The sequence below is a fragment of the Eptatretus burgeri genome, chromosome 18, assembly GCF_056783735.1.
Source record: "Eptatretus burgeri isolate ZD-2024b chromosome 18, Ebu_testis_v1, whole genome shotgun sequence".
Lineage (NCBI taxonomy): Eukaryota > Metazoa > Chordata > Myxini > Myxiniformes > Myxinidae > Eptatretus > Eptatretus burgeri.
In genome coordinates, this window is record NC_140978.1 from 21,010,501 (window position 1) to 21,038,000 (window position 27,500).

The 27,500-nt window shown below is 45.2% G+C and overlaps 2 protein-coding genes across 2 annotated transcripts in view; both read right to left on the reverse strand.

Moving 5' to 3' along the window:
• The window catches only part of LOC147008698 (interleukin-1 receptor accessory protein-like 1), a 724,240-nt gene extending 715,156 nt beyond the window's left edge, over positions 1-9,084 (reverse strand). The window contains exon 1 of the mRNA XM_085864160.1: positions 8,800-9,084. The gene's annotated coding sequence lies outside the window, so the exon portion shown is untranslated. The remainder of the gene's footprint in view (positions 1-8,799) is intronic.
• Positions 9,085-14,163: 5,079 nt separating this feature from the next.
• The window catches only part of LOC147008702 (elongation factor 1-alpha 2), a 64,046-nt gene continuing 50,709 nt past the window's right edge, over positions 14,164-27,500 (reverse strand). The window contains exon 8 of the mRNA XM_085864272.1: positions 14,164-14,395. Within this exon, the coding sequence (XP_085720398.1) occupies positions 14,271-14,395 (125 nt within the window). The 3' untranslated portion in view covers positions 14,164-14,270. The remainder of the gene's footprint in view (positions 14,396-27,500) is intronic.

Genomic DNA, 27,500 nt, shown 5'->3' on the forward strand with positions numbered 1-27,500 from the left:
GAAGGTGAATTATATAGCTCTGTTGTCTTCAGTACCTTTCCAGAAACAATGTCACAAAAGAAGAGAAGTTTACTTGGCAGATTTCCATCTCCATCCAAGCAAATAAAGAAAACACGCATTGAAGAAACAGAGAAACATCAGACTCCTCCACATAATGAGACCAAGTTGAAACCTGCAAAAACACATCAACAGAATAAAGAGACACAAAAGACTGCTCGACAACATGAGAGTGAGGAGAAACTGACTTCAAACAAGCAAATGAGGCCATTTGGCCCAACGATGCCATGGTGCACTCCCAGGTGAAGTTAATATCAATCTTCTTGATGGTTTACTGAAGCATAAATAACCCGATCTTGTGCACACACACACACACACACACACACACACACACACACACACACACACACACACACACACACACACACACACACACACACACGAACTTTTTTTCTTCTTTAATAATGCAATCCTCCAAAGAAACGATGCTGTCCACGACTGGTTTTCATCTATATTGTTGCAAATTAATCTGAAGATTGGATACTACATACTCATGGAATTATCCCTGTCAAGTCCATTCAACTTGCCTAGTGGTAAATAGTGGTGGGTCGTGGCTTATAGTGGTGCCCTGTAGAGGTCTCGCTCATGTAACATTATACAGGCCTCGACAAAAGTCTTGCATTTTAAATTGACTTTATTTCTGATGAAGTCTTAAGACTAAAAAAAGTTCCAAGACTGAAACTGGATTGTTCTTTCCCTGTGAGGTACATTCTTATTCCCATTTATGTTTTAGGTACGGCCTTTTTTGACAAGTTTTTGAAAGCCGTATTTGTGTTACACACTACCCTTTACGTGTAGTGTTCTATCATAATGCCCTGTGGAGATGTACATTTCTCTCCTTTGAATTCACCCTTTAGTGCGAGTGGCTAATCCACTCATTCTCATAAATTCTTAATGATGTGAAATGCATTCACTTGTATTTGCTTTTCAACTTATTTTTATTTTTGGTTCTTCTTCTTTGTGCATGTTTTTTTTTTTTTGTAATATAAACTGTAGGCTTGTGGACAAGCATGATGACAGAGGGTGGAAGGCAAGAACAGATGGACACAACCAAGGGAATGAACGAACAGGGAAAGAGGAAAGAGAGGAAGGAACGAAACGGTAAGAATGCTGGATTCAGTCAGATTAATGGAAGCAATAAGTGGTGTGATTATAAATGGGTGATGACAGAAAATTATGGTACATGGCGTACTTGAAGTCCTAGAGGGAAGAGTACAATTGAACCATTTCAGGAAGGTGGTTCCACTAATGGGGAAAAAGACCAAAAGAGTGAATGTGGATGGAAAAACCTTGATTTGGGAGTTTAACCAAGAGGTGATTACTGGAAGAACAAGTGCATACTGGAAGGGATAGATAAGAAGGGTTGGACAGCTGAAAAACATAGAGGTAGATCAGAGAAGCAGTGAGAAAAAATAATAATCAGAGAGGCCACCAACCTGCCTGAGATGTGAGAGCAACAGGCCATATGCATCGGCCTCAATGTGAGAGATGCCAATTATGTTGAAAGCTTTGGATTGTTTGAATCTCAGATAGACATATGTTATGCTGGGCTCCAACCCATCGGGCAGAGCAATACCTCTTTGAGTTACAGACGAAGGCCTTGCAGTCTGTGAGTAGTTGATTTTTCATCTCTTCTCCTGACTAGCCGTGATTATATATAAGTGGGTTAGTTTGGCTATCCTTCCTGAGAGATGGGGGCATTACGTCAGTGACACAGGCACAGCCTTAGCCAATGATGCTACTCGCAGCCATGTCCTACATACAAAAGAATAAGAAGACGGGGTGAGACTGAGATTTGCCAGGATTAAAAACTTGTTCCATTTGTCCAAGCAGCACCTACTGAAGTCCAGACCAGCACAGAGTGATGCAGTCTGATGTGTTAAGTGGGATTGGGTGCTGTATGATGTGATGTGAAGTCACCTGCAAAAAGATACACAGGGTTTTTCAGAGCATCGTTTATCGTGATGAGGAACAAGATTGAGCCAAGGGCACTACTGTGGGGCATGCCAGCCTCCACTAGGAGAGGATAGGAGAATGTTCCATTGACAGAAACATATAGACTGCATGTTAGTCATAAAGCAAGGTGTGAAAGCGGCTATATAGGCCCAAGCCGATAATATTGGCAAACACAACAAGATGCTGGACTGTGTTGAATGCTAGAGATATGTTTGCATTGAAATTTCACTTTTTATTGGTACGAGCAGAGTACCCACTCTCCGTGTGATCTTGTTCCAAGTGTGCAAAAAGGTTTTCTGAGATATCCCTCCATTTGGGCGGTGTATAGGCAACGTGCCTGGTGTTGGCTTTATGGTGAGCGTGGTGGGCTTGGGATCCAAGGATCCTGAGTTCAAATCACACTCACTTGTTGAATTAATACCAGGTGGGGTTGACTCTGCCTGTCATCCTTCTGAGGTCTGCCAAATGAGTGCCAGCTTGCTGGTATCCTGTGTTGGAGTGGTGACCTGTCCAGGATTGTGTCCAATAGCCAAAGAGGCTGCTTGGACAGCAACAACACTCTGCAGAGAGTGTGGTCCCAATCGATGGATGGATAGGCAACAGACCGTTGCCTCAAACATTCGCAAAAATAATAATAACCAAGGTTACATATACAGTATGAAGGAAAAACATGCGCACTGCTTATCTGCATGTATAATACATTGTGGTTATATATCTCGGATAATTACAGTTGCACCCCCAACCCCCAAACTCAAATAAAGGAAGAAAATGCCAAGATGGGTGAAATTATTTTTTCTTTCAAAAGTTGATGTAATCAAACAAAACTGGCACAGGCGCAACTTCAGGGTGCCCTCATTAATCCCTGAAAGTTTCAGCTTCCAGGGTCAAATCCTCAAGGAGTAATAGATGATACATGCATACACATATATGCCATAGATCCATTATAGTATGATTATTTTCCAGGATGGCAGGATGGCCGAGATGTCCGCACACTAGTCTCGAAGTTGCCTAGCCTGGGTTTGAATCTTGACCCACCAAAAAACTGTCAATCTGGTGTTGCACGAGCAGGATGGTTCATCAATGTGTGTGTCATCCCTTGGATGGACATTAAACTGGTGTCCTGTCTACCAGCATTCCTTTGTGAACATTAAAGATCCCACAGTGTCTCTTTGAGAAGAGTAGGTAAGTTATTGCCAGCACCATGAGCAAATCCCAAATTCCTGCTCTAGCTACATCATTAAGTGTTAGGCAAAAACTAAATTGGTGCTCTAACTACTTAGTTAAGTGATGAACAAATCCCAAATTCCTGCTTTACCTAACTAATTAAGTGATGAGCAAATCCCAAATTCCTGCTTTAACTACTTAGTTAAGCAATGAGCAAATCCCAAATTCCTGCTGTAACTGCTTAGTTAAGCGATGAGCAAATCCTAAATTCCTGCTCTAACTACTTAGTTAATTGATGAGCAAATCCAAAATACCTGCTCTATCTACTTCGTTAAGTGATTAGCAAATCCTAAATTCCTGCTCTAACTTCTTCGTTAAGTGATGAGCAAATTCCCAAATCCTGCTCTAACTACTTAGTTAAGTGATGAGCAAATCTTAAATTCCTGCTGTAACTTCTTCGTTAAGTGATGAGCAAATCCCAAAATCCTGCTCTAACTACTTATTTAAGTAATGAGCAAATCCCAAAATCCTGTTCTAACTACTTAGTTAAGTGACGAGCAAATCCCAAATTCCTGCTGTAACTGCTTAGTTAAGTGATTAGCAAATCCTAAATTCCTGCTCTAACTTCTTCGTTAAGTGATGAGCAAATTCCCAAATCCTGCTCTAACTACTTAGTTAATTGATGAGCAAATCCAAAATACCTGCTCTATCTACTTCATTAAGTGATTAGCAAATCCTAAATTCCTGCTCTAACTTCTTCGTTAAGTGATGAGCAAATCCCCAAATCCTGCTCTAACTACTTAGTTAAGTGATGAGCAAATCTTAAATTCCTGCTGTAACTTCTTCGTTAAGTGATGAGCAAATCCCAAAATCCTGCTCTAACTACTTATTTAAGTAATGAGCAAATCCCAAAATCCTGTTCTAACTACTTAGTTAAGTGACGAGCAAATCCCAAATTCCTGCTGTAACTGCTTAGTTAAGTGATGAGCAAATCCCAAAATCCTGCTCTAACTACTTAGTTAAGTGATGAGCAAATCCCAAAATCCTGCTCTAACTACTTAGTTAAGTGATGAGAAAATCCGAAATTCCTGCTCTAACTGCTTAGTTAAGTGATGAGCAAATTCCAAATTCCTGCCGTAACTACTTAGTTAAGTGTCAGACCTGGCCAACTGGTTCGTGAAAGACTTCGGTCAAAAACTTCCCCTGGCCAATCCCACAAGAAAGTGGGAATAATTGTGGCCGCTAAAGAAGAAGGAGAAAAAGAAGAAGATTGGTATTATGCTCCACATATATTTATTTTTGCCTCTTGTCACAAAAAAAGCACATTTTTATTTACTTGCCATAAATATTAAACGGTGATTTCCTCCCTTAGAAATGCCTTGGTTTGCATGCAGGTATTCAGGTTGTGTCCGGTATCTTTTCAGGTAGCAACATAAAATTTACCTTGATGATGATAAGATGAGCAGGACTCAATAATGCTTTTATGGATGCGATACCGTATACACTTTTCTTTTTACCTCTTCCGAGCCATAATTACAAGCATGTCCTAACATTTTTGGGTGTAAAAAAAACAAAAGCTCTAACAATACCCCCTCTCAGCTCTCGTACTTTTATCCTCACGGTCAGATTTGTCCCATCTTCTACCGTTGGTCGAGACTGTGGAAGATTGTGCTTCTCCCTGACGATAATAGATGGAAAATGGACAAATGCAACAAAGGAAACGAAGGCTTAGATGGAAACATCAATGGAAACGAGAAATGACAACTCGTAAAGGCAAACTCCGCACCGGGCCAGTAAAGAAGTGCCTGACACCAAAAGTCAATCAGAAGTGAGTGCAATTTTCTTCCCTCACTTCCGTCTTCAGTGCTTTATTCCAAATCTCCCATTCATTCTAATGAAAAGTCACAAAGGAAAGGAAAGACTTCCCAAGAATCTTCTTCTCTTCCTGTTCTCACCGGGGAACCTTTTTTTTTGGAGCAAAATCAGCAATTCCCGTTGAACTGACGTCTGTGCAATGCTGGTTTACCGGCCCCAAACAACCATCACATAATTGCGGCTCCAATTAATTCGACAACAATTTTACGCTCTCGGTCTTAATTACCTCACTAATCATGGAAGCCATGCCCCGCACCTCAATGTGTCGTTAGCCGTTTGGTTATGAGCTGATGGAGTTTCAAATTGCTACAGTTTGCCTTGTTGTTTATGACACCTCACTACAGACATATTAACTTCGTTTCATTATGAGCCTGAAAGAGTTTTCAAAATTCCGTTTTAAGACAAAGATTGCGGTAAAGCTATGGCTTGGAAGAACCACATTAACTTATCAATAGCACTGCAGTAACGTTTCCACAAAAAAGGCGGTAAATTACTGCAGCCACCATGATAAACTCGAAATTATTTTCCATACCAAGCGTGAAGTTGCGCCACACCGCGGGAACTGGGCATTCGTCAACCACGGGCTCATGGGAAATTTTCCAAAATTGTTTCTAAATGTATTGCAGCAATTGCAAACATTCACGAGAGATGGGATAGGGCCACCACAGGCCTTTCCATAGCAACTGTAAGGAAACTATCGCTTTGCATGGACTCTCAGAAGCTTACTTTTTTACCGCAGCCTGTTTATGCTCCCCACGTGAAGATTAACCCAACCACTCCGTGCGGGATAGAGCTGAAAGGAACCATTGTGCGTACTTCTGTTATGCATGCGCTTGAGACAGAGCACCCGTTGAGTCCAGGCCTCGGAATCTTCCCACCACGCCCTCCATTTTGACTTTCTCTCCCTCTTCCTCCCTGCATGACCTAACCATAAGACCATCCCTCACAAAAAAAATAAATAAATAAATAATTCAGGAATTCCACATTTGACTACATTGCATACACCTTAGTTAATGCTTTGTTTACCTGTAGCAGGTGCTTGCAGGCTCAGTGTAAAAAAAAAAAAAAACGATACTTGCATACATGTTGGGTGTAAAAAATTACCCGTCCCAAAATGCTTCGGTTTTCACCGAGCCGTCACCGAATTCCCTCACGGCTTTTCAATTAACCTGCACGTAATTGCTCGGTGTTTCATTTCGATCAAACCATGCATCAATCTGCTACCATGAGAAGGACTACCGGACAGCAGTAGCAGCAGCAACAGCAGCAGCAGCAGCAGCAGAAGCTAGAATTCACTTCTCATTGGCACAGTTATAGAAGGTCAGATGTTGTTCCAAATTTGGCTTCTTGTACATATATGCATCTCAGGAAAGGATGATCCAACCTGCCATTGGGCCCTTGATTTGCATTCGGAATGCTTGTCCAGAGAAATAATTCAGGGAAACCTTCCTGGATTGTATATCGTGCGGAGTCAGTTTTGTCGGTCCGACTCAGGGTGGAAATTGTGAGGTGTTTGACAAAGTGTCAGGAATTAAAGCAACTGTCGATAAAGGAACGGATCAGCGATTGAATGGACAAGTAAGAATATGATCAACATTTTATCGATGATTTCATCAGTCTATTTGAACCCCAAGCCACACTCACTGGACAAATGAACTTCCAAAGCAGGCTGGGAACTGAAAGATATCTGGGGATCTTCAGAGCAAAGCCAATGTTCCAAAACTTATTGCAGAGTTTTCCTTCTTTCTCATGCGCAGGTTCTTGCTCTAGCCGGATTAATGTCGCACCCGAAGGCAAATGGCTCAGGTACGCTCCGCTCCGCTGGCGCTAGTACAGAAGTTAGTCAGGCCACAGACACAAATCCCAAACTGGCTGCCCGATGACGCACAAACTGCTGATTCGGCTACACTGTCACCTTCAGGCAAAGATAGGTGTTTTATAATTGACAAATGATAAGGTTTTGAATTAGGGCATCATATGCTCTCATGTTTTCCTCCACCACATATCTCCCTTGAAAGTGAACGATACTCCCCACCCTTCGGAAAAGTTTCCGCACACCGTCTTTCAGGTCCACCGTCGTCGTGGCAGTGCAGACAGCGCTTGACCTACAGGAATGATCAGAAAGCTGTGTTCGTCTCTGCTGACTCTGTAACTGTCAGGCATGATGGGTTCTGCCTAGTTGGTTGACTGATTGGTGTATACAATTCCCAGAACGGTTGATTGTTCGGCTAATTGACTAGTTAATGAGAACGGATATCATGCATAGGCTTGAGCATTAAGTCTGGCTGGCCGGTAGATCCTGTACATGTCTGACTGACGAACCAGTCAATGAGCTTGCAGGGTATTTTTCCAAAGCCAGGCTGTGATATTTTGATGGGGACAATGGTACCCTGAGGCCAACAAACACTGACAACTAGTACATCGGTTTATAGGACAACTTCCCCATTTTCAAACAAAATATTAATCATTCGCCTGGGATACAGCTCTCCGTTACATCACCTCCAGGTCCATTTGGTTTGGGAATTGGGGGGATGGACTGCACCCAAGAGTGCAGTGCATTGCAATCCTCGCAAGGCGTTCCTGCATCCCACCCTGCCCAGCAGCTAATCAATCTGTGACGGGCACGCCGAGATGCAGAAACAAAAGGCTTCTTGTGGCGCGGCTTCCACCGCAGCATCCGGCGACACATCTGAAGATTTAGAATCTCAGAACCTCGTCATAGGCCACTACGCGAGCAAAATGAATTTTGCGGTTGCACGGAGCCAGATTTGAGTGCGTGTGCACCGCAAACGTGCCCAGCAAGTGCAGGGATACATACGTACATTACCACCCCCCTTCCCCCCCCAACGTGATTGTGTTTATAAAGGCAAAAAAGCTGAAACGCTCGACTCACCTGTCATTGCAAAAATCATCGATTGCAATTGCACTGTCCCAGTTTAACCGCGTGGCCTTGTGACTATTGACTTAATGTGACACTAAAGTTGTCAATGTTTCGGCGGTCCGGATCGATCTCCCTCTGGAATCAATTTGGCTTTTTGGCGCACTTAGTTCTGTGTCAATCAGGCGGTGCACGAGAAAGGCAGGTGAGATTCCCAGTGATTATGGAATATTCATTGTAACGCAAATCCCAGGATCACACACAAATCTTATAGAATTCCGAACAATGAGATTTTCCCACTCTGGTGGGAATTGTCGGTTCAAATGAAGTGTTCGCCGTCTGTCTCTGTCTCTCCATCCGAAGGCACGTCCTTCAAGGTGTAAGTTCAAACCAAGTTGGGGCTTCACTCAGCAAGCCGGTTGTCTCGCACGCCTTGTTACCTTTGATCCCCCCAGAAGACAAGGTAATTTGCCTCGTCTTCGAGCAGCACGCCTCCTCTGCACCTCCGGAGAAGGTTGTACAGGAGTAACGAACGTTTCCCAGGGATCCGATCCACGTGAGCCGATTCCAAATGTGCTTTGGATGAGGGTTCACCAAGAGACCACTGCCGCTGCCTCGTTCGGGCTTGGAGAAGCGAATCGTGCTCGAAAGACCATGCTCACGAACCCGAATACACAATAAAGCTGCAGATTATTCCCTGAATCACAACGTGGGTAACCTACCTGGGTAGCTTCTTATCACCGCGGCCAATGCACAATACTTTTGGGTTGTGGGGTTAGTCGCGTTCGGTGGTGGTGCTTCTTAGAATGTACTGCATTATTCTGAAATATTTATTTATTTACACACTCGCAACCACAACTTGCACTCACCGCTTCACGACCCTGCAGACCCCATCGCTCCAGATCCAAGCGTCCCGTGGTACCGCAGCTCCCAAGTCTCCAGTTGTTGCGTTTTCACTGCTGGATCGCAATTCTTGCCCTCACACACTACCTGTTCTTCTCTCCAGTCCTCCACTTAGCACTGAGCTTGCCGCTTCTCCCTTCTTCCAGTTTCCCAGCCCTCAGTTCTCTCTCTCTCTCTCTCTCTCTCTCTCTCTCTCTCTCTCTCTCTCTCTCTCTCTCTCTCTCTCTCTCTCTCTCTCTCTCTCTCTCTCTCTCTCTCTCTCTCTCTCTCTCTCTCTCTCTCTCTCTCTCTCTCTCTCTCTCTCTCTCTCTCTCTCTCTCTCTCTCTCTCTCTCTCTCTCTCTCTCTCTCTCTCTCTCTCTCTCTCTCTCTCTCTCTCTCTCTCTCTCCCACGCGGTCTCCACAGCAGCGCTTCCTGAATACCTCTACACGGGAAGATCCCACTGGAATGTCTCCTGGGGTTGAGCCTCGAATGGCATTAGTCGATGGTTTTAAGTCGGCAGCGGGAGGTCCGAAGTCGGGACCCGCGGATCGCAAGACTCGTCAGGTCGGGAGTCCAAACTGAAACCGCAGAGCGCGCGGAGTCACGTCTCCCCCACCGAGAAGCAAAGCCGTGGCTCCCAGAGCCCTCGGCGGGTCCAGCACCCCCGACGACTCGGTGGCACCGCCTGGGTCGGACGGAGCCAAGGGTTCACGTCTATCGGACTGCGTGCGTGCTGCCGGCGAGCTGCTCCGACCGCCCTAATTCTCCATTGATTTAGGGTTTCGCCGCAGAACTGGCTGAAGGCGGGAGAGGTGGGAGCATGAGGGGGCGAAAAAAGCGCGCGAAACGAGCGACTGTGTCGCCATCTGTCTGTCGTGCGGAGTAAAACGCAGAATACGCGAACATTCTTAACTTTTGCGCTTTTATTTAAATTTAGAACGTTTTGTCTTTTGTTAACCTTTCAGCGTCCGCATTATATCACCTGTGAGGAACTTTTGACATTATTTCGTTTCATGTACAATGTGATCATTTCAATGTCCATAATCGTGTTCTTATTCGATATATTGCATCGATATGTCAGAAATTGTTTGGAGGAATTAAATTAAGCACAAAAAGGCCCTTTAATTTTTAAGCGGCGACCTGACGTGAGCCAACATGAGTCCGTAGGGTCAGAGAAATGTGTAAAATTGTGTTTTACTTAATATTATACGAGAATATAAGACCCGTCACTTCGCTGATGGAAATAACAATCTTTACTGTGATGGCTAATCAACAGGACAAGAAGAAAAAGGATTCCTGGGAGTGCGGCGATAACCAGCGTCGCAAGTTGGCGTTTGCAGTTTCACCACGTGTGCCCATGTACCCTTACAAAAAATATATATATATATATATATATATATATATATATATATATATATATATATATATATATATATATATTCGTCACAAACCTTCCCAGGAGTTCCCTGAATCCAACGTAGTTCGATTTATTGAAATCCGTTAATCCGTTCTCAAGTTATAACACGACAAACAAACAGACAGACAGACAGACAGACACGGCTTATTTTATAATATAAATAATATATTTTCTGGTAAACTCCAAACGGCTTGGAGTAAATACGAATATTTTGGGAAATCCCATCTTTAATAACACGTGGTGCGAAGACGCATGTACCGCTCGCGCTGCTTCCTATTGGCAGAATGATCCCAATAGGAATCGAACCCATCTAATGTGGGTTCGATTACAGACCTAACTATATAAACTTGTCGGGGTGAGGTTTCGTCGGCAGGGCGTTGGTTGCAGTTGGCGTTCCGGATGCTCGCATCAGTTGTTGGATATTTTAAAGACCCGTCTTTCGTGATTAGTGGTTGAGTTATCGCCAGCACCCTGAACAAATTACAAACTCCTGCTCCAGCCAGCTGCAGCCGAACGCCAGGCCTTGCCAGCTGGTTCGTGAAACATTTGGCCCAAAAACTTAACTCCTCCAGTCCCACAAGAAGGTAGGAATAATTGGTGCCGTTAAGGAAAGTCGTCGAGTAGTGATAGTATAAGAGGTGAGTTGGGAAGTCGTCGAGTAGTGATAGTATAAGAGGTGAGTTGGGACGTAGTCACCGACATGTATTGGAGATAGAGGGGTATGGGGAGATAGATGGTTATAGGGATATTGGTTGGACCTGGAGGTAGCTGGATGGGTGTTGGTGAAGCACAGGCATGATGGGCTGATTGGTTTTCTCTTGCAGTAAAGTTCCTTGTATCCTTGTACTATGACTCTAGGATGGGGTGTTAATAGTACCCAGTATTCGTATTAGCAGAAAGAGTCGTACTATTATTAGCTGTTCAGCAAAATGCATTCCTGCTTGTGAAACAATATCCTGTATAATCTGAAAGCAGAGTAAATCTGATTCATTTTTGAAAGTATATGATGGCTGACTGAAGTTCTACACGTTGTACGTACACCTACAGCTAACTGGACTGCACCTTGGACTCGTATTGTTACATGACGTGAACTAATCGCAAAGGGGAACATGATAAAAGGAACAATACATCGACATCTCTCTCTCTCAGACAACATGGACCAACTTTTAACCACTCATCCCAACACTCTCTTCCTCATATGTGGCAATTTAAATTGCCACCATGCAACTTGGCCTGGCGTTGGTACCTCTTTCACCAGCCATGACACTTAAGCAAAGCACTTTTGTGATTCCGTGAAACTTATTCAATCTGTGAACTTTCCAACCCAGATTTCTCCCAATGGCAAATCTTCCCTTCTGGATTTGGTGATGACTAATGTTCCTGCAAATGTCTTCTGCTTTTCCTCTGCTCCAGTTAAGTTCATCTGATTTATGCTCGTCCGTCAACATCTCTCTGGCTAGTCTCAGAAAACTTCTTCAATGCAGGTGAGTCTGGCATTTCACTCAAGCAGATTGGCAGGGACTGCAAGCAGCCATTTCTCTTCAGGACTGGTCACTCATACATACTGCCCTTGATATAAACTCAACTTTGGAAAAAACACAACTGTCCAACCTCAATATTTAACTTTAAAACTTGTCTCCCTCCTCCAAGACCTGGTTGCGCCTTGTTAATTATGCCTCTGGAGTGTCCTTCCCCTCTATCCCTTCACTTCCAATGGCATCACAACCGACTCCGCTCGTGAGAAGGCCGGATGCCTCAATTCTGTGTTTGCTTCCAAATCCTGTGTCTCCATCCCCTCACTCTAAATACCCACCCAACCCAGTCACACCCAACCACTCCTGGACTCTGTCTTTTGCACCTGAGAAGGTGAAAAAGTTTCTGTCGACCTCAACTCTGATGCTGTGACTGGATCAGACAGAATCAGCTCACATATCCTAAAAAATATGCTCTGCTGCTCTTGCACTTCCTCTTTCTGCTGTTTTCCCCCTATCATTTGCCCGAGGTCATCTTCCATCTACTGGGAAGTCGGCGAACATCATCGCATTACATAAACAAGATGCAAAAATGGATCCCCTTAACTACAAACCTATCAGCTTACTTCTAATCATCAGCAAGGTCATTTAATCCATCATCACAGCTGACATCAAAGTCTTGACTTTTTTTCCTAATGACCTCATCTCATCTCGTATCATGAATTTGAATTCAAATCAGGTCACTCTACCTTGGACATACTGCTTCTACTCACTCAATAATGGATGGAAGCCCTCAATGCCAGACATGAAATCAGGGCAATCTCTCCAGACACATCTCGAGCTTTCAATACAGTGTGGCAAACTCTCTGCTTACTCTCCAAACTCTCTGCCGATGGCATCCAAGGCTAACTCCATACATGGATTGCTGGCTTCCTCTACTCTCAGAGCCAACATGTGGCGCTCAACGGAATCCTTTCAACTCCTCTTCTTGTGAAAGCCAGAGTGTCCCAAGGCAATGTTATTGGGCCTAGTCCTATTCCTGATCTTCATCAATGATCTCTCTAACTCTGGAAAATCCTCTTTATCTCTTCATTGATGACAACTCTTTGCCATGACATCCCTCGTCTTTCAGACAGTAAAACAGAAGCCTCTTCCCTCTCTTCAGACCTTAATAGATTCACAAGATGGTTAAACATTTGCATTGTCTTTAAATCCTGACTCTCTCCCTCTCCCTCTCCCTCTCCCTCTCCCTCTCCCAAGACCATCTGGCAAACCCTCCCTTCTACTTTTTTAACAATCCTCTTGTATAAATTCAGTGCTTCACTATCAGCCATGATCTTTCTTGAGCAAACCACATCTCTAATTTGTCTCCATTCTCAGTCGCCGGCTGGACAGCCTCCATCACGCAAAGACCTTCCTTGGCACAACAGAACTCATAACTACGTAAGAGGCCAACATCCACAGCTTTATAGGGTTTCTCCATTGATATAGGATTTTGCCGCAGAACTGGCTGAAGGTGGGAGAGGTGGGAGCATGAGGGGGGCGAAAAAAGCACGTGAATGTGACTATTCCCACTCTGGTGGGAATTGTCGGTTCAAATGAAGTGTTCGCCGTCTGTCTCTGTCTCTCCATCCGAAGGCACATCCTTCAAGGTGTAAGTTCAAACCAAGTTCATCAATGATCTCTCTAACTCTCTGGAAAATGCTCTTTATCTCTTCACTGATGACAACACTGATAAATAGATTTCAAGCAGGTGTCGTACACTCCTCAACACTATGAAACGGCATAGATCCAAAGGATCCTGACTCTGGCACGCCTGCCATACACCTTTCTCAACGTGACTACATGGAAATCAAGGCCTTCAAGATCATTGGATTCTCCCAAGATGAAGCTGAGTCAATGGGCCTTTCACTTTCATTTCACAGATGACCTCCTTTCTGGTCTTGCACCTTCCACTCTTTCCATGCTTTTCCCCTGCCCCCAGGTTTCTGCAGTGTGTAAACGATCCACCATCAAGCCCCTTCTGGGGAATCTCTCAAAATCCAAAACCACTGCTCACACTCACCTCCACTGATTTGTTCCTCTTTTTTTCCCCACCTGTGGAACCAACATCCACATTCTATTCAATCTCATTCTTCCCTCCAGGTGTTCAAGACAGCTGTTCACCACCATCTCAGATCATACCCAATCCAACCACCCCCACCCGATCCCCCATGCACACCTCTTTCCACATTCCCAGTTTTTCCTTCCTGAGACTGCTTCTGTATCAATCTTGTCCACGACGTGCGTTCACCCCTACCCCTCTTTCTTCCCCACGTCCTTTATTTCTCCAAGTCTCCCTCAATTGTGATTGGTGTTTCACACCTCTTTCTGTTGTTCCTTGTGTTCTATTATATCCTCATGCATTCAATGTTCATGCTCCAACACGAGCCTTGACTTTGTATACAAAAAAAGAAGAATTGACAAACTTATTGCAGTTTATTTTGCCACGTGTAACCAATGCCTGCACCTCGTCAAGTCCACACCACCATGGCCACGTTTCCAACATTGCAGACCTCATTTGCTCTCATTTGCCTTTCTGAGCTTTCTGCGCCGATTTTGTGATTTTCCCTTGGCTCACATCCTTCTTCTCCACACTTTTGATGACACCCACAGCCACCGTCTGCCGCATGTCTCTCACCGCGAAACGCCCTGCGGACAAGGATACAATTTTTGGAAAAGACATTTTCGCTAACATATCAGGAGATCACATCAAGGAACTCATCTTTAGACTTGGGAGACTTTGCCCTGATTACAAAAATCACAATAATCCAAATATCAGTGAAGATACAGTAATACCAAGTGGCCATATATTCATTATGCATATATAGCCAGACAGTTAACCTCACCTCATCTCTCCTTTCATAATTCCCCATGCATAGCCTTCCCCTCCCTTAACTGTTCTTTATCCTCCCAACCTCCTTCATCTCGCTTTCCCCACTCCTCGCACACTCTTCTGCACCACATTCTGATTATCTTCCTTGTCATTCAGCTCCCTTCCATAAATCCCCCCAAACCTCTTCCTCCCTCCCCAACCCCTCCCTTCCCCAAAAAAAAAACTCCCCACCAAAAAACATGAAATAATTACATGGCCTCGAAGCAGCCATGTTCGGGTCACAACCAGGTTGTCAAAGGATCCTGTACACATCATCTGCCCAAAAGATGCTCCACGATGGGCCATTGATCAAACATCGCACCACAAGATCACAAAACACCATGCGTACAAAGCACAACCATTTACGCCATCATTGTGTCATACTTAATAAATAGATGGGCCCGTTGTTTGACACCACGGAAAATATGAGGTCACGTCCAGAAAAATGTGCGTTCCTCAAACGGCACGTAACGTCATTATGACTTTCAAAACAAGGGTGGCATCACAGCCCATGGTGTTTTCCTGTTATTTCAGTTTGCCATTGCTCCCTGATCCATTAGTAACGGGACATCGCAGCATATAAACCATGTAGCGTGTCAGGTATTTACACCCAGCAGATAAGAATGGGCGAAACTCTCCACATGATATCGTGCACAAGCTCTTGCACCTCCTGTGCACATCATCCTCTTCATTGCACTACATATCGTGCCCATTCGTGCGGATCATCTCTGCCATCAAGTTGAAAAAGACCACTCCTCAACACCAACTGACACCACAAATGAGTGCCCATGTGTCGCCCTAAACCCGAAGGGCACCGCACACCTCGACCCATACATTTGTTTGTGAAAACTTTTGATGCGATGGACAGGTGAGCAAACTCGCTGAATGGTAAATGATTTATGTACGATGTCACTTCCACAACGTTTTTTTTCAACTTTTACTGAGTTTTTCCTCAAGCAAAATATTTCTGGAATTCCACATCCCCCTCACTCCCTTAGTAATATGGACCTCTCTCTCTCTCTCTCTCTCTATCTCTATCTCTATCTCTATCTCTATCTCTATCTCTATCTCTATCTCTATCTCTATCTCTATCTCTATCTCTATCTCTATCTCATGTCAGGTTCGATTTGTGACCTGCTACAGGTACCATGTAAACCTGTACTAACCTGTTCCATGGTCGGGTTGTCGGCGACTAAACCGTCTCCCCCACCAGGTTTTCTGGTGAGGAGGGTGTTTGGATATGGACACCCAGCAGGATTAAAAACAAAACCTGTCAAAGGGCGGAGGAGCTCTTTGTGAGCCAACGGCCACCCATATCTAGTGCCCAACTGTGTCTGCGGACGTCCTCCTGCAGTTGGGTTACTTTCATTAGGAGGTTGGTGGCAGGATTTGCACTCCGGCCACCGTAAAACCCTTCATTCCGCAAAACGCAAAAACGCAAAAAAATCTGAAAACCCACTCCGTGGGAGTACCTCCTGTGCAGCTTCCCTTCGCAGGGCAGCTCACCGGATGACGAGATTGGGGAAAAGCCTTCGGGACCCCCGATCTTTGATGATAGGAGGGAAACCACGGGGTAACATCCCTGGGTCAGATTGCGGGAGAGTGTGTCGGAGTGGTGCTGAGGTGTCGTCCACCAGACGGCGGTCCCCTTGGGTTAACCTGAGGCAGTCCCTTTGGGTGGGTGCCTGGAATGTCCTATCCCTAAGAGAGGATGATCACCTGTCTCTGTTATCATCTGAGCTCAAGCGTTTGGACAGCGGGATTGCAGCTCTCTCTGAGGTTCAGAGACCGGATTGCGGCGAGATAATGGTGGGTGGTTACACCTACTATTGGTCTGGTCACTCTGATGGTTACCATACCCAAGGAGTTGCTGTAGCTGTGTCCAATAAGCTGACCCCAATGATAATTGAGATAACACCGGTCAACGAGCGTATTATGAGATTAAGGATTCGTCACTCCTTTGGTGTCATTTCCGTGGTCTCTGTTTATGCTCCGACTGAGGCGAGTGATCTCACCGTGAAGGATGCATTCTACGCCACGCTCGAGTCTGTGGTTGATCAGTGCCCCAGACGAGATACACTTCTAGTCTTGGGGGATTTCAATGATTCGACTGGAACTGATAGGGATGGTTATGAGGTGTGTGTTGGTCCCCATGGGTCAGGAACTATGAACCAGAATAGCACTAAGTTCCTTGACTTTGCAAGAAGTCATGGACTTAGGGTGGCTGGTTCATGGTTTCAGCGCCCACAAGCTCATCGCTGGACTTGGTATTCCAACGCTGGCGGTGTGGCAAAGGAGATTGACCATGTCCTCATTGACGGTCGTTTGAGGATGATCCAGAACTGCAGGGTCTACCGGAGTGCTCAGTTCCTCAATACTGACCACAGACTTGTTGTAGCAACTCTAAACCTACACCTTAAATCCTGGAGAATGGTACCATCCCAGCCTAGGCTGGATGTTGGCAAGCTCAGGGATGAGAGAGTAGCTGAGGAGTTTGCGGACAGGCTGAGTGGACACTTGGGGGGTCTGGGTGCTTTGGGGGGTCCTGAAGAGTTGTGGAGTGCCTTCAAGACCACCGTCCTTGATGTTGCCGGTGGATGTCTTGGAGCTCACCGCAGGGCAAAGAAGAATTTTGTCTCTCAAGGGACACTGGATACCATTGACCAGAGTCGCAGGGCCAGGCTGAATGGCAGAGCTGAGCTGTTCAGGGAGCTGAGGCGTAAAACTGTACGTGCACTGAGGGTGGACAAGGAGGCCTATGTGCGAGGAATCTGTGAGGGGTAGAGCATCACCTGTGGACAGGTGATTCTCGTCCCACTTACAGGGGAATTCGCGCATTGCGTTCATCCAAGCCCATCCCTCGGAGCACTGCAGTTCGAGCAGAGAGTGGTAGGCTCTTGACAGAGGAGTCTGAAGTGAAGGCCCGCTGGGCCGGTTACTTTGAGCGGTTGTACCAGTCTGATCCCCCAGCTGTCAAGTTGGACGTCAAGGGTGTTACAATCCCTGTTGCTGACCCTCGAATCAACTGTGGTCCACCTTCTCTTGTGGAAACATGGGCTGCGGTGAACCAGTTGAAACGGGGCAAAGCTCCAGGGATCTGTGGCATCCATGCTGAACTTCTCAAGGCTGGTGGAAATGCTGCACACGTGTCGTTGCATGCAGTTTTGTGCTCTGCCTGGAACACATCCCAACTGACTGGAAGAGGGGCCTTGTTGTCCCTCTCTGGAAAGGGAAGGGTGATCGCCAAGATCGCCAAGACAACTACCGAGGGGTGACGCTGCTCTCAGTGCCGGGCAAGGTCTTTGATCAGATAATTCTTGATAGGGTTCGCCACCATCTGCTTGAGCACCAGCGTCCAGAGCAGTCAGGCTTTACACCAAAGAGGTCAACGATTGACCGTATCCTTGCCCTTCGTGTCCTCACCGAACGCAGATGAGAGTTTCGGCAGGGGCTGCTTGCAGCCTATGTTGATCTCTGTAAAGCGTTCGATTCAGTGAATCGGGATGTCCTCTGGAGGATTCTTGGTCTTCGTGGGGTGCCACCAAAACTGATCGATCTGATGTCTGAACTCTACTCTGGTACTGAGAGTGCTGTGAAGTGTGGGGTACCATCTCTGACTTATTTCCAGTTGTTACTGGAGTTCGTCAAGGGTGTGTACTGGCCCCCACACTTTTCAGCACTTGTATGGACTGGATTTTAGGGAGGATGTCAGAGAGATCTCGCTGCGGTGCATCGTTTGGGAATGTCAAGATCTCGGACCTTGACTTTGCAGATGATGCAGTCATCTTTGCGGAGACTTTAGACATCCTTTTGGGGGCCCTCGATGTGCTGAATGAGGAGTCGGAGCCGCTGGGATTACGGGTTTCTTGGGTCAAAACTAAGATCCAGGCTTTCGGTGACATCTTGGATGCTGCTGTCCTGTCTGTGTCTGTTTGAGGTGAGGATGTTGAGGTCGTGGAGAGATTCACTTACCTTGGCAGTGATATTCATGTCTCTGCTGGCTGCGAGTCAGAGGTCAATAGACGTCTGGGTCGGGCCTGGGGAGTCATGGATTCACTGGATCATGGGGTGTGGCGCTGCCTGTACCTGTGCGCGAGGACGAAAGTCCGAGTCTTCAGGTCCTTGGTACTTCCAGTCTTGCTCTATGGATGCGAGACTTGGACTCTGACCAAGGATCTGAGACGGAGACTTAATTCCTTTGGTACCAGGTCTCTTCGGAGAATCCTTGGCTATCGCTGGTCAGATTTTGTGTCCAACGAGCGGTTGCTGAGAGAAACTCGGATGAGATTTGTTACCTGCATAGTCCGTGAGCGTCAGTTGCGGCTGTATGGACATGTGGCTCGTTTTCCTGATGCTGATCCTGCCCACCAGATTCTCTCAGCGAGTGAGTCTCATGAGGGGAGGAGGCCAGTGGGCCGACCATATGCCTCGTGGTTGCAGCAGGTTGACCATCATCTCAAGGAGATGGGGATGGGCCTGGCATCTGCCTGGGGGATGGCCAGACGGAGGCCCCTGGAGTACCGGCGGAAAGTGGATGCAGCGACGTGCAGTCAGCCTGGATTTTGGAAGTTTAACATTGAGGAGGTTACTGGAAAAAAAAACCTGCACTCTGGAGTTGCTGGGGAGTCAGAATGCTGAAAGAACAGGTATGATCCATTTCTCGTATAACTTGAGGAATATACAGGAATGTATTCATTTGGCATTCATTTTGACCTTTTTACTGGATTTTAAGATGATTTCCCCCCATAATTTGGAGCATTTGTGTTCACCTTGGACCTCTCCGATAATATGGTGCTTTCCCATTATTTTGTGATACTTCCAATAACTTGGACATTCCTGGTAACAAGTGGGACTTTTAGGATATCTGCAGTAATTTGAGATTTCTCCCAATACAGAATCTTTCCAGCATTCTCAAAGAATAGGACACCTCTGCCAGAGGTTCACAAGAACATTGAGTGTTATATCAACTTGCAATTTTAGAGAAGAGAAATTGGTGTTGGTAAACCTAAAAACCTTACAATCCAGTGCAAGTACATGCTGGTTTGATCACAAATCATAGAAGACTGGAAGAAGCAAAGTTACACCAAAAGGCATACATAGACCACATGCACGAGCCCATGCACGATCATCGTATACCCCAGAGTAAGATGAACAAGACCATGGTTACCTGGAGATATAATGCTTACACATCCAGGTATGACATTATAGTTTTTACACCTGATGGTGTGCTCATAATCACCGTCATCAGCCTGTTTTCAAGCAAATGTAAGGACCGGGACTCATGTTGAGGGGTATTGGTGTACTTGCCATGCTCACCAAGTGCAGATTCACGAGAGAGGTTGGGGCTCAAAAGAGAGAGTTTGAGGTTTATTTGAGCGCTTGGAAAGGAATTTGTAATTTGTTTTGGGTTCTGTCACAAATTTGCCTACTCTTCATGAAAGACACCGTGGGATCCTTAAAGTCCATCAAGTGATGGTGGCAGATGAAACACCTGGATTAACGTCCTTTCTGATGGACAGTGTACACAGTGATGTCTTGCCCTGCCTACAAAACACCAGGGTGTTTTTCGAGTTTCAAACCCAGGTTATGCAGCTTAGAAGCAAGTGCGCATACCTCTGAGCTATCCTGCTATAATCTCCCTGTTATGATCCATCGATGTAATCATAGCACCAATAATTGCCAGATTCCTGAGGAAAGGTTCTTACTCAAAGCAGCTGGGGAAAGAGGTTTGAATAATGCAAACAAGTAGTCTCCTAATAGTGGACTTCGAAAACAATCACATTTTGGAGTCGATACCGTCACACTAAGAGTATAGACTTGTTTTGACATGCTCTGTCTCATCAAAACAGTGAGCGTCATCCAAAAAATAGTCTTGAAATGAAAATCCCACAGGAATAATTTCATTATATAAATTACCATGTTTGTGAATGCACGCAGATGTTATCATAACTCATCTAAAGGTCCACGGACACCTCCACTCCTCAACTCGTCCCAACCCCACCCCCATGCATCTCTGAGAGAGGATAGCTCTTGGAGAAAAGGAAACCAACCCCATCGTGTGCTGCCCCCTGATGGTAGATCTTGACGTTGTGAATAAACTTGAGCGATATGTACTTTTTATTCATCTTTTTTTAATGAAATTTTGAGTTACTTTTATCCAATTTCAGCCCTTTACTTTGCAAAAAAAAAACAAAATTGTATGCTGTTTTCATTATCTTATTTTGTTTTATTTTTCTCACTTTTTTATTTTTCTTTCCTTCGTTGAGATCAAAGAAAATAATTGTTGCATGCAGACATATACATGTAAAAACAAACTAAATTAAATGTAGCATGTAAAAAACTTAAAAAGTGTTTTTGGTCATTCTGGTTGGTCTATTAGTATCCCCATCTCAACTGATGACTCCTGATGCAGGAAGCCCAGGTTCAAATACCATTTACAGTACAGTATGATACAGTAATAGCTGTATGTGCAGCATTTCAAATAATGCACCATTTCTTCCAGAAAATTGTTGAAATTAAAAAACATTTTGGTGTCCACATATGTATTTCTTTGATTTGCAGTGGAACAAACCAAAAAAAGCTTAAAAAAAAAAACCTACTGTATCTTCACTTATTCCCACAGAAATCCTAAAATGGTGTGGATAATATTATTGGCACCTTTTAGAAGTTCTTAGAAATAATTAGATTTCAAGCAGGTGATTCTCCTTTACTTTGGAATTGAACTCTCCTTTGGTGAGTTGCAGGTGCCTGCAATATAAAAATCTCTCATTCAACCAGTTTGAATAGAGAAAAGGAGTCATTCTGCTATTTTATGTCACTGTGTGTTCCACAATGAGCATGGACAAAGAAAAGAAAACCAGAGAATTGCCTGAGGAGGTCAGACACAAGATTGTAGTCAAGCATGGACAATCTCAAGGCTACAAGTCCATCTCCAGAGACCTTGATGTTCCTTTGTCCACCGTCCACAACGCCATAAAGAATTTGAAGGCCCATGGCACTGTAGCCAACCTCCCTGGACGTGGCCGCAAGAGAAAACTTGATCGAAGATTGCATGAAGGATTATTTGAATGGTGGAAAAAGCACCTCATTAAACTGCCAAACAGAATCAAGCTGACCTTCAGACACAAGGTACAATAGTTTCAACTCGCACCATCTGTCGTCAACTCAATCAAAGGGGGTTCTATGGTAGAAGATCCAGGAGGACCCCACTGCTGAGAGAGAGACATAAGAAAGCCTGACTGGAGTTTGCCAAACACACCTTAACAAGCCAAAATCATTCTGGGAGAATGTCCTGTGGATAGATGAGACCAAATTAGAGCTTTTTTGGTGAAGCACATCATCACTGTTTACAGAAACCAAAATGAAACCTTCAAAGAAAAGAACACCTTCCCTGCAGTCAAATATGGAGGAGGTTCAGTGATGTTTTGGGGTTGCTGTGCTGCCTCTGGCACTGGGTGCCTTAAATGTGGGGATGACATCATGAAATCAAGAGATTACCGAGGCACTTTGAAGCAAAATTTTCAACCCAGTGTCAGAAAGCTGGGTCTCCGTTGAAAGTCATGGGTCTTACAGCAGGACAATGACCCAAAACACACTTCAAAAAGCACCCAGGAATGGTTCAAGACAAAATGCTAGACTGCTCGGAAGTGGCCAGCAATGAGTGCAGTTCTAAATCCCATTGAACACCTGTAGGGATATCTGAAAACAGCAGTTGGGAGAAGGCACCCTTAAAATCTGGGAGAACTGGAGCAGTTTGCACAAGAAGAGTGGGCCAAACTGCCAATAGAGAGGTGTAGGAAGCTCATTCATGGTGATATAAAGTGCTTGACTGGAGTTATTTTGTCCAATGGCTGAGCTTCCAACTGTTAAGTCAAGAGTGTCAATAATTTTGTCCATACCATTTATATTTATTTTCTGATTTAAAAGGATATATTCAGTTCCACATCAAAAACAAAGGTTCTGTAATATTAACAGTGAAATAAGGAATTGTGGAGACCAAAAAACTTTTGTCAATTTCAACTTATTTTTAGAGAAAATTGTGAGTTATTTGAAAAAAGTGCAAGGGTGCCAATATTTTTGGCCACGACTATAAATACCAAAAACAGTTTCAGTCCTTCGTACCATACATGTTTGTCCCTTGTTTACTGATGTCTTTGTGATATATGTAAAAGTACACTGATGTCTCTAAATACTCTTGTCCTGCATATTATATGATATAGTGGGGTCCAAAAGTATGAGTCTACTAAAATCGATGCCAAGCTTTCTCAAATCATGATTTAAAACAAAATTTGTCATAATATTGAAGATATGTATCCAAGTTCTTTAATTTGTAATAGTTATTATTGACTGACACCTTGTCTTAACAGAATAAATGAAGGATGAATACATTTTAGAAAATGATAAAATGTATGTGAGCAAACTCAGCCAAAGACAGCCCCAAGCCCATTTGAAAAAGGAGGAGAGTTGGTAATTGAATGAGCAACCCAACCCCGTGGAAAAAAAAACAAAAAAACAATAATGCTATTGAAGCAGAAGCCTGCACAATGTCCGAAAACGTGGACGGGAGGAACTAACTGGTGTGACTACGCTCTGAAGTGCATTACAACACTTGGGAAAAGAATGACTCAAATATAATCCACAAACTAATCATATTATAATGGAGTAAACACATATATATGTTTATGAATGTATATTTGTGACCAAAACACCTTCTTCTTGTTGAAATTTTCTTTAACACATTCCGCCATGTTGTTTACATGTGTAAAGCTAACCTAAGAGACATATAAATGACTTACCTGTATTCATCGGCACTATTGTTTTTTGTTACTTTGACTTGATTAATCGATATTGAGATATGGGCAAAAGAAAATATATGACGTAAAAACCCAGCCGGAAGTCCAAGGGAAGTGGTGTATTTGGAACACGTCTGCTCTGGAAGGCTGGCGGTTTGAATTTCCATTCCAGTTTTTGAAAAATTTGTGTTGACCTTCCCATCCAGCACTAACTGATCATTTAAGATCAAATAATTTGTGTTGAGTTACTTTTGCATTTATACGTGTTGGGTTCTGGCTTCTGATTTGCGGTACATATTCTGTCCGAGCACAAAATATATTTGGTCACTTTCCCCCAACATTATCCATCCCATCCCCCCTCCGCCATGCCTCCATAACCCTTGATCCACCATCATTCCCACTACCACCATTCCCCCCTTCCCTCCCAGAGAAAGAAGGCATGTTCAAAGTTCCCTATGCTTCTGCAGCGATGTGTGGTGAAGCACGTGCAGTGCGCTGATCCACACGAGTTAAGTCAATACCAAAAATGTGGTTGAGGCATTTCTCAAGGAAAAAGAGGGTCACACTGATTAGTGATTACGGTATACATAAAGACAGATTTGATTTTTCCGATAATAATAAGCGTTATCCTGAAGAGTTCATGTTAAACCCTTGACGTGTCTAATGCCCAACTGTGTCTGCGGACGTCCTCCTGCAGTTGGGTAACTTTTTTTTTAGGAGGTTGGTGGCAGGACTTGCACTCCGGCCACCGTAAAACATTTCATTCCGCAAAACCCACATGCAAAGAATACTGAAAACCCACTCTATGGGAGAATCTCCTGTGCTGCTGCCCTTCGCAGAGCAGCTCACCAGATGACGGGATTGGGGCAAAGCCTTCAGGACCCGCATTCCTTGATGAAAGGAGGAAAAGCACAGGGTAAACATCCTGGGTCAGATTGCATTGGTGTGTGGGGGAGTGGTGCTGAGGTGTCCTTAGACGGCGGTCTCCTTGGGTTAACCTGAGGCGGCCCCTTCGGATGGGTTCCTAGAATATCCCATCCCAAAGCGAGGATGATCACCTGTCTCTGTTATCATCTGAGCTCAAGCGTTTGACCTTCGGTATTGCAGCACTCTCTGACGATCGGAGACCGGGTAGCGACGAGATAATGGTGGGTGGTTACACCTACTATTGGTCTGGTCGTTCTGGTGGTTACCATGCCCAAGGAGTTGCTGTAGCTGTGTTCAATAAGCTGACGCCAATGATAGTTGAGGTAACACTGGTCAAGGAGCATATTATGAGACTTAGGATTCGTCACTCCTTGGGTGTCGTTTCCCTGGTCTCTGTATATGCTCCGACTGAGGTGAGTGATCTCACTGTTAAGGATGTATTCTGTACCGCGCTCGAGTCTGTGGTTGATCAGTGCCCCAGGCGAGATACTCTTCTAGTCGTGGGGGATTTCAATGCATCGACTGGAACTGATAGGGATGGTTATGGAACATGTATTGGTCCCCATTGGTGTGGAACTATGAACCAGAATAGCACTAAGCTCCTTGACTTTGCAAGAAGTTGTGGACTTAGCGTGGCTGGTTCATGGTTTCAGTGCCCATAAGCTCAACGCTGGACTTGGTGTTCCAACGCTGGTGGTGTGGCAAAGGAGATCAACCATGTGCTCGTTGCTGGTCGCTGGAGGATGATCCAGAACTGCAGGGTCTATACCTGAGTGCTATTGTATTTATTTGAAATTTATTTGTGCTATAAGAAGGTGCAAGTGATGGCAAAGGTGTATGGCACAGGCCCTCGATGATAGGAGGAAAAGCACGGGGTAAACTTCCTGGGTCAGATTGCATTCCTGGGTCTTCTTGGGTCAGACTCACTCCTGGGTCATATTTAGACCAAGTGGTCAGAATGGAAAGGGTCTAAGCTGTCTAATCTGTCTGAAGGGGATAAAGGGTCGAAATGGTGTTAAGGTCTAAGGGGTCTAAAGGGTCTTTTGGATGCTCGCAGACTTTTGGGTCTTTAGGGTCTTTTCGGTCCTCGGGGACTTTTGGGTCTTCGGGGTCTTACGGGTCTTGGGAAATTAACGTTCAAACAGGATGTGATTAATCGGCAGATTGTCTTCACGGCTTCCCTGACTGACTCATGACTTTACCGCCTCACCATCCTTTTCATTTTTAGCTTGCCTGTTCGAAGAACAAAGAGCTTTCGTGATACACCCGGCATGAGCGTCAGCGTCAGCGTGAGCGTGAAAATGTTCAAGTTTTTGGTGCAAGTTATCCTTTCTAATGTTTTTATCGACCACACTATTTTTTATACGCCCGATATATATATATATATATATATATATATATGTATACATATATATGTATGTATATATATACAGTCAAAGCTCGTTACTATGCCACCCGTCGGGACCGAGCAAAAGTGGCATAGTAGCGAGAGTGGCATAGTAACGAGATTTTGTAAAAACGGCCTTATTTTCTCAAGTTACCCACCTGTAGTTAATCTTTAGACAAAATTTATTCCAGCAAGTAAAAGGCACGACTGTTGTATAAGCTAAGCGAACGGAGAACATACACACACTAACAGAGTTCACACACTAACATATGGCATGGCAAGAAATTCACGACACACAAAGCTTTCAAGAATCATCGGCTGGCGCATCTTCTTTCGGCGGATCTCGTGCATCTCGTTGTCTAGCCGATCGCACGCTTGCATCACACCGGGCTTCCTGCTTCTCTGCTGCATGAACTTCCGGACGGTGCTACAAGCGCGCTGGGCTTCCTCGAACGGAACGATTTCCTCCTCGACAGTTACCTCGTCATCTTCGCTTTCCACCGGCTCCTCACTGCACAGAATCTCCTCCGCAATCTCCTCCAGCGTGAAATACCCGCCAGTCGCGAGGCGCTCGTCGGCTTCGAGAAAGTCAGACAGCTCGATCTCCTCGTTCTCGTGCATCTTTTCCTTGGCAGGCAGAGCTTCCCAGATGTCGGGCAGCTCCGCATCCTGTGGCTCAGTTTGGATCTCCTCTTCGATGAACTTGGCCTTCGCGAAACAGTTCCTGATTGTCGACTTGCCGACCTGCTCCCAAGCACGCCGGGCGACGTGTAGAGCGTCGAGCAACGTGCACTTGAACTCCTTTCCCTCGTCTATGGTCTCAAGCCGGCGGCATAGCAGGAGCTTCTTGTAGTGGCGCTTGAGGTTCTCTATGATTCCCTGATCCATTGGTTGCGAATTGGCTGTCGTGTTGGGTGGGAAGAAGACCAGTTGGATGTTGTTCAGCTCGAGCTCGGGAGGGTGGCCAGAGAAGTTATCGAGACAGACCAGCACTCTGCGTCCCTGCTGGCCGAGTCGTCCGTCCCACGCACGCAACATCTCCTCGAAAAGCTCCGCCATCATCCACGCCTTCGAGTTCGCCTTGTACTTGACTGGGATCTCTTTGTTCTTGAAGGCACGGGGTTTCTTGGAATTGCCAATCACCAGAAGAGGGAACTTCTCGCTGCCGCTCATGTTTGCCCCAACCAGAAGAGTGATCCTTTGCTTGCTTTTCTTTCCTCCAGTACACCGCTCTCCCCTGAAAGCCATGGTCTTGTTCGGAAGCAGCTGCCAGAAGAGTCCAGTCTCGTCTGGGGTGAAGACGTCGTCTGCGGAGAACTGCCCGAGTAAGGGCCGGAGAACCTGTTGTTGCCACTCAAGAAGGGATTGCGAATCCACCGCTCCAGCTTCGCCCTGCACTGTCTTGAACGTGATGCCGTGGCGCTTCTTGAAATTGCCCAACCAACCGTCGCTCGCCATGAAGTCTGGGATGTGCATCAGCTCGGCCAGTTTCATCGCCTTCTCCTTGATCAGATCGCCGCTGACAGGCACATTCTGTCCTCTTGATTGCTTCAGCCACATGAGCACTCCCTCATCAAGCTTCGGGTCGTGAGCCTGCGTCAACTTCATGCGCTTCGATGGAAATCCAGCTTTGATTGCAGCCTCGATTGCATCCTTCTTGCTGAGAATGCCCTTCACGGTTGTTCTCTTAACTTCGATGCCCCATTTCTTGCTAATCTCCCTGGCCAACTTGGACTGATTCGGCTCCTTCTTCGCGGCATCGATGATCTCCTTCTT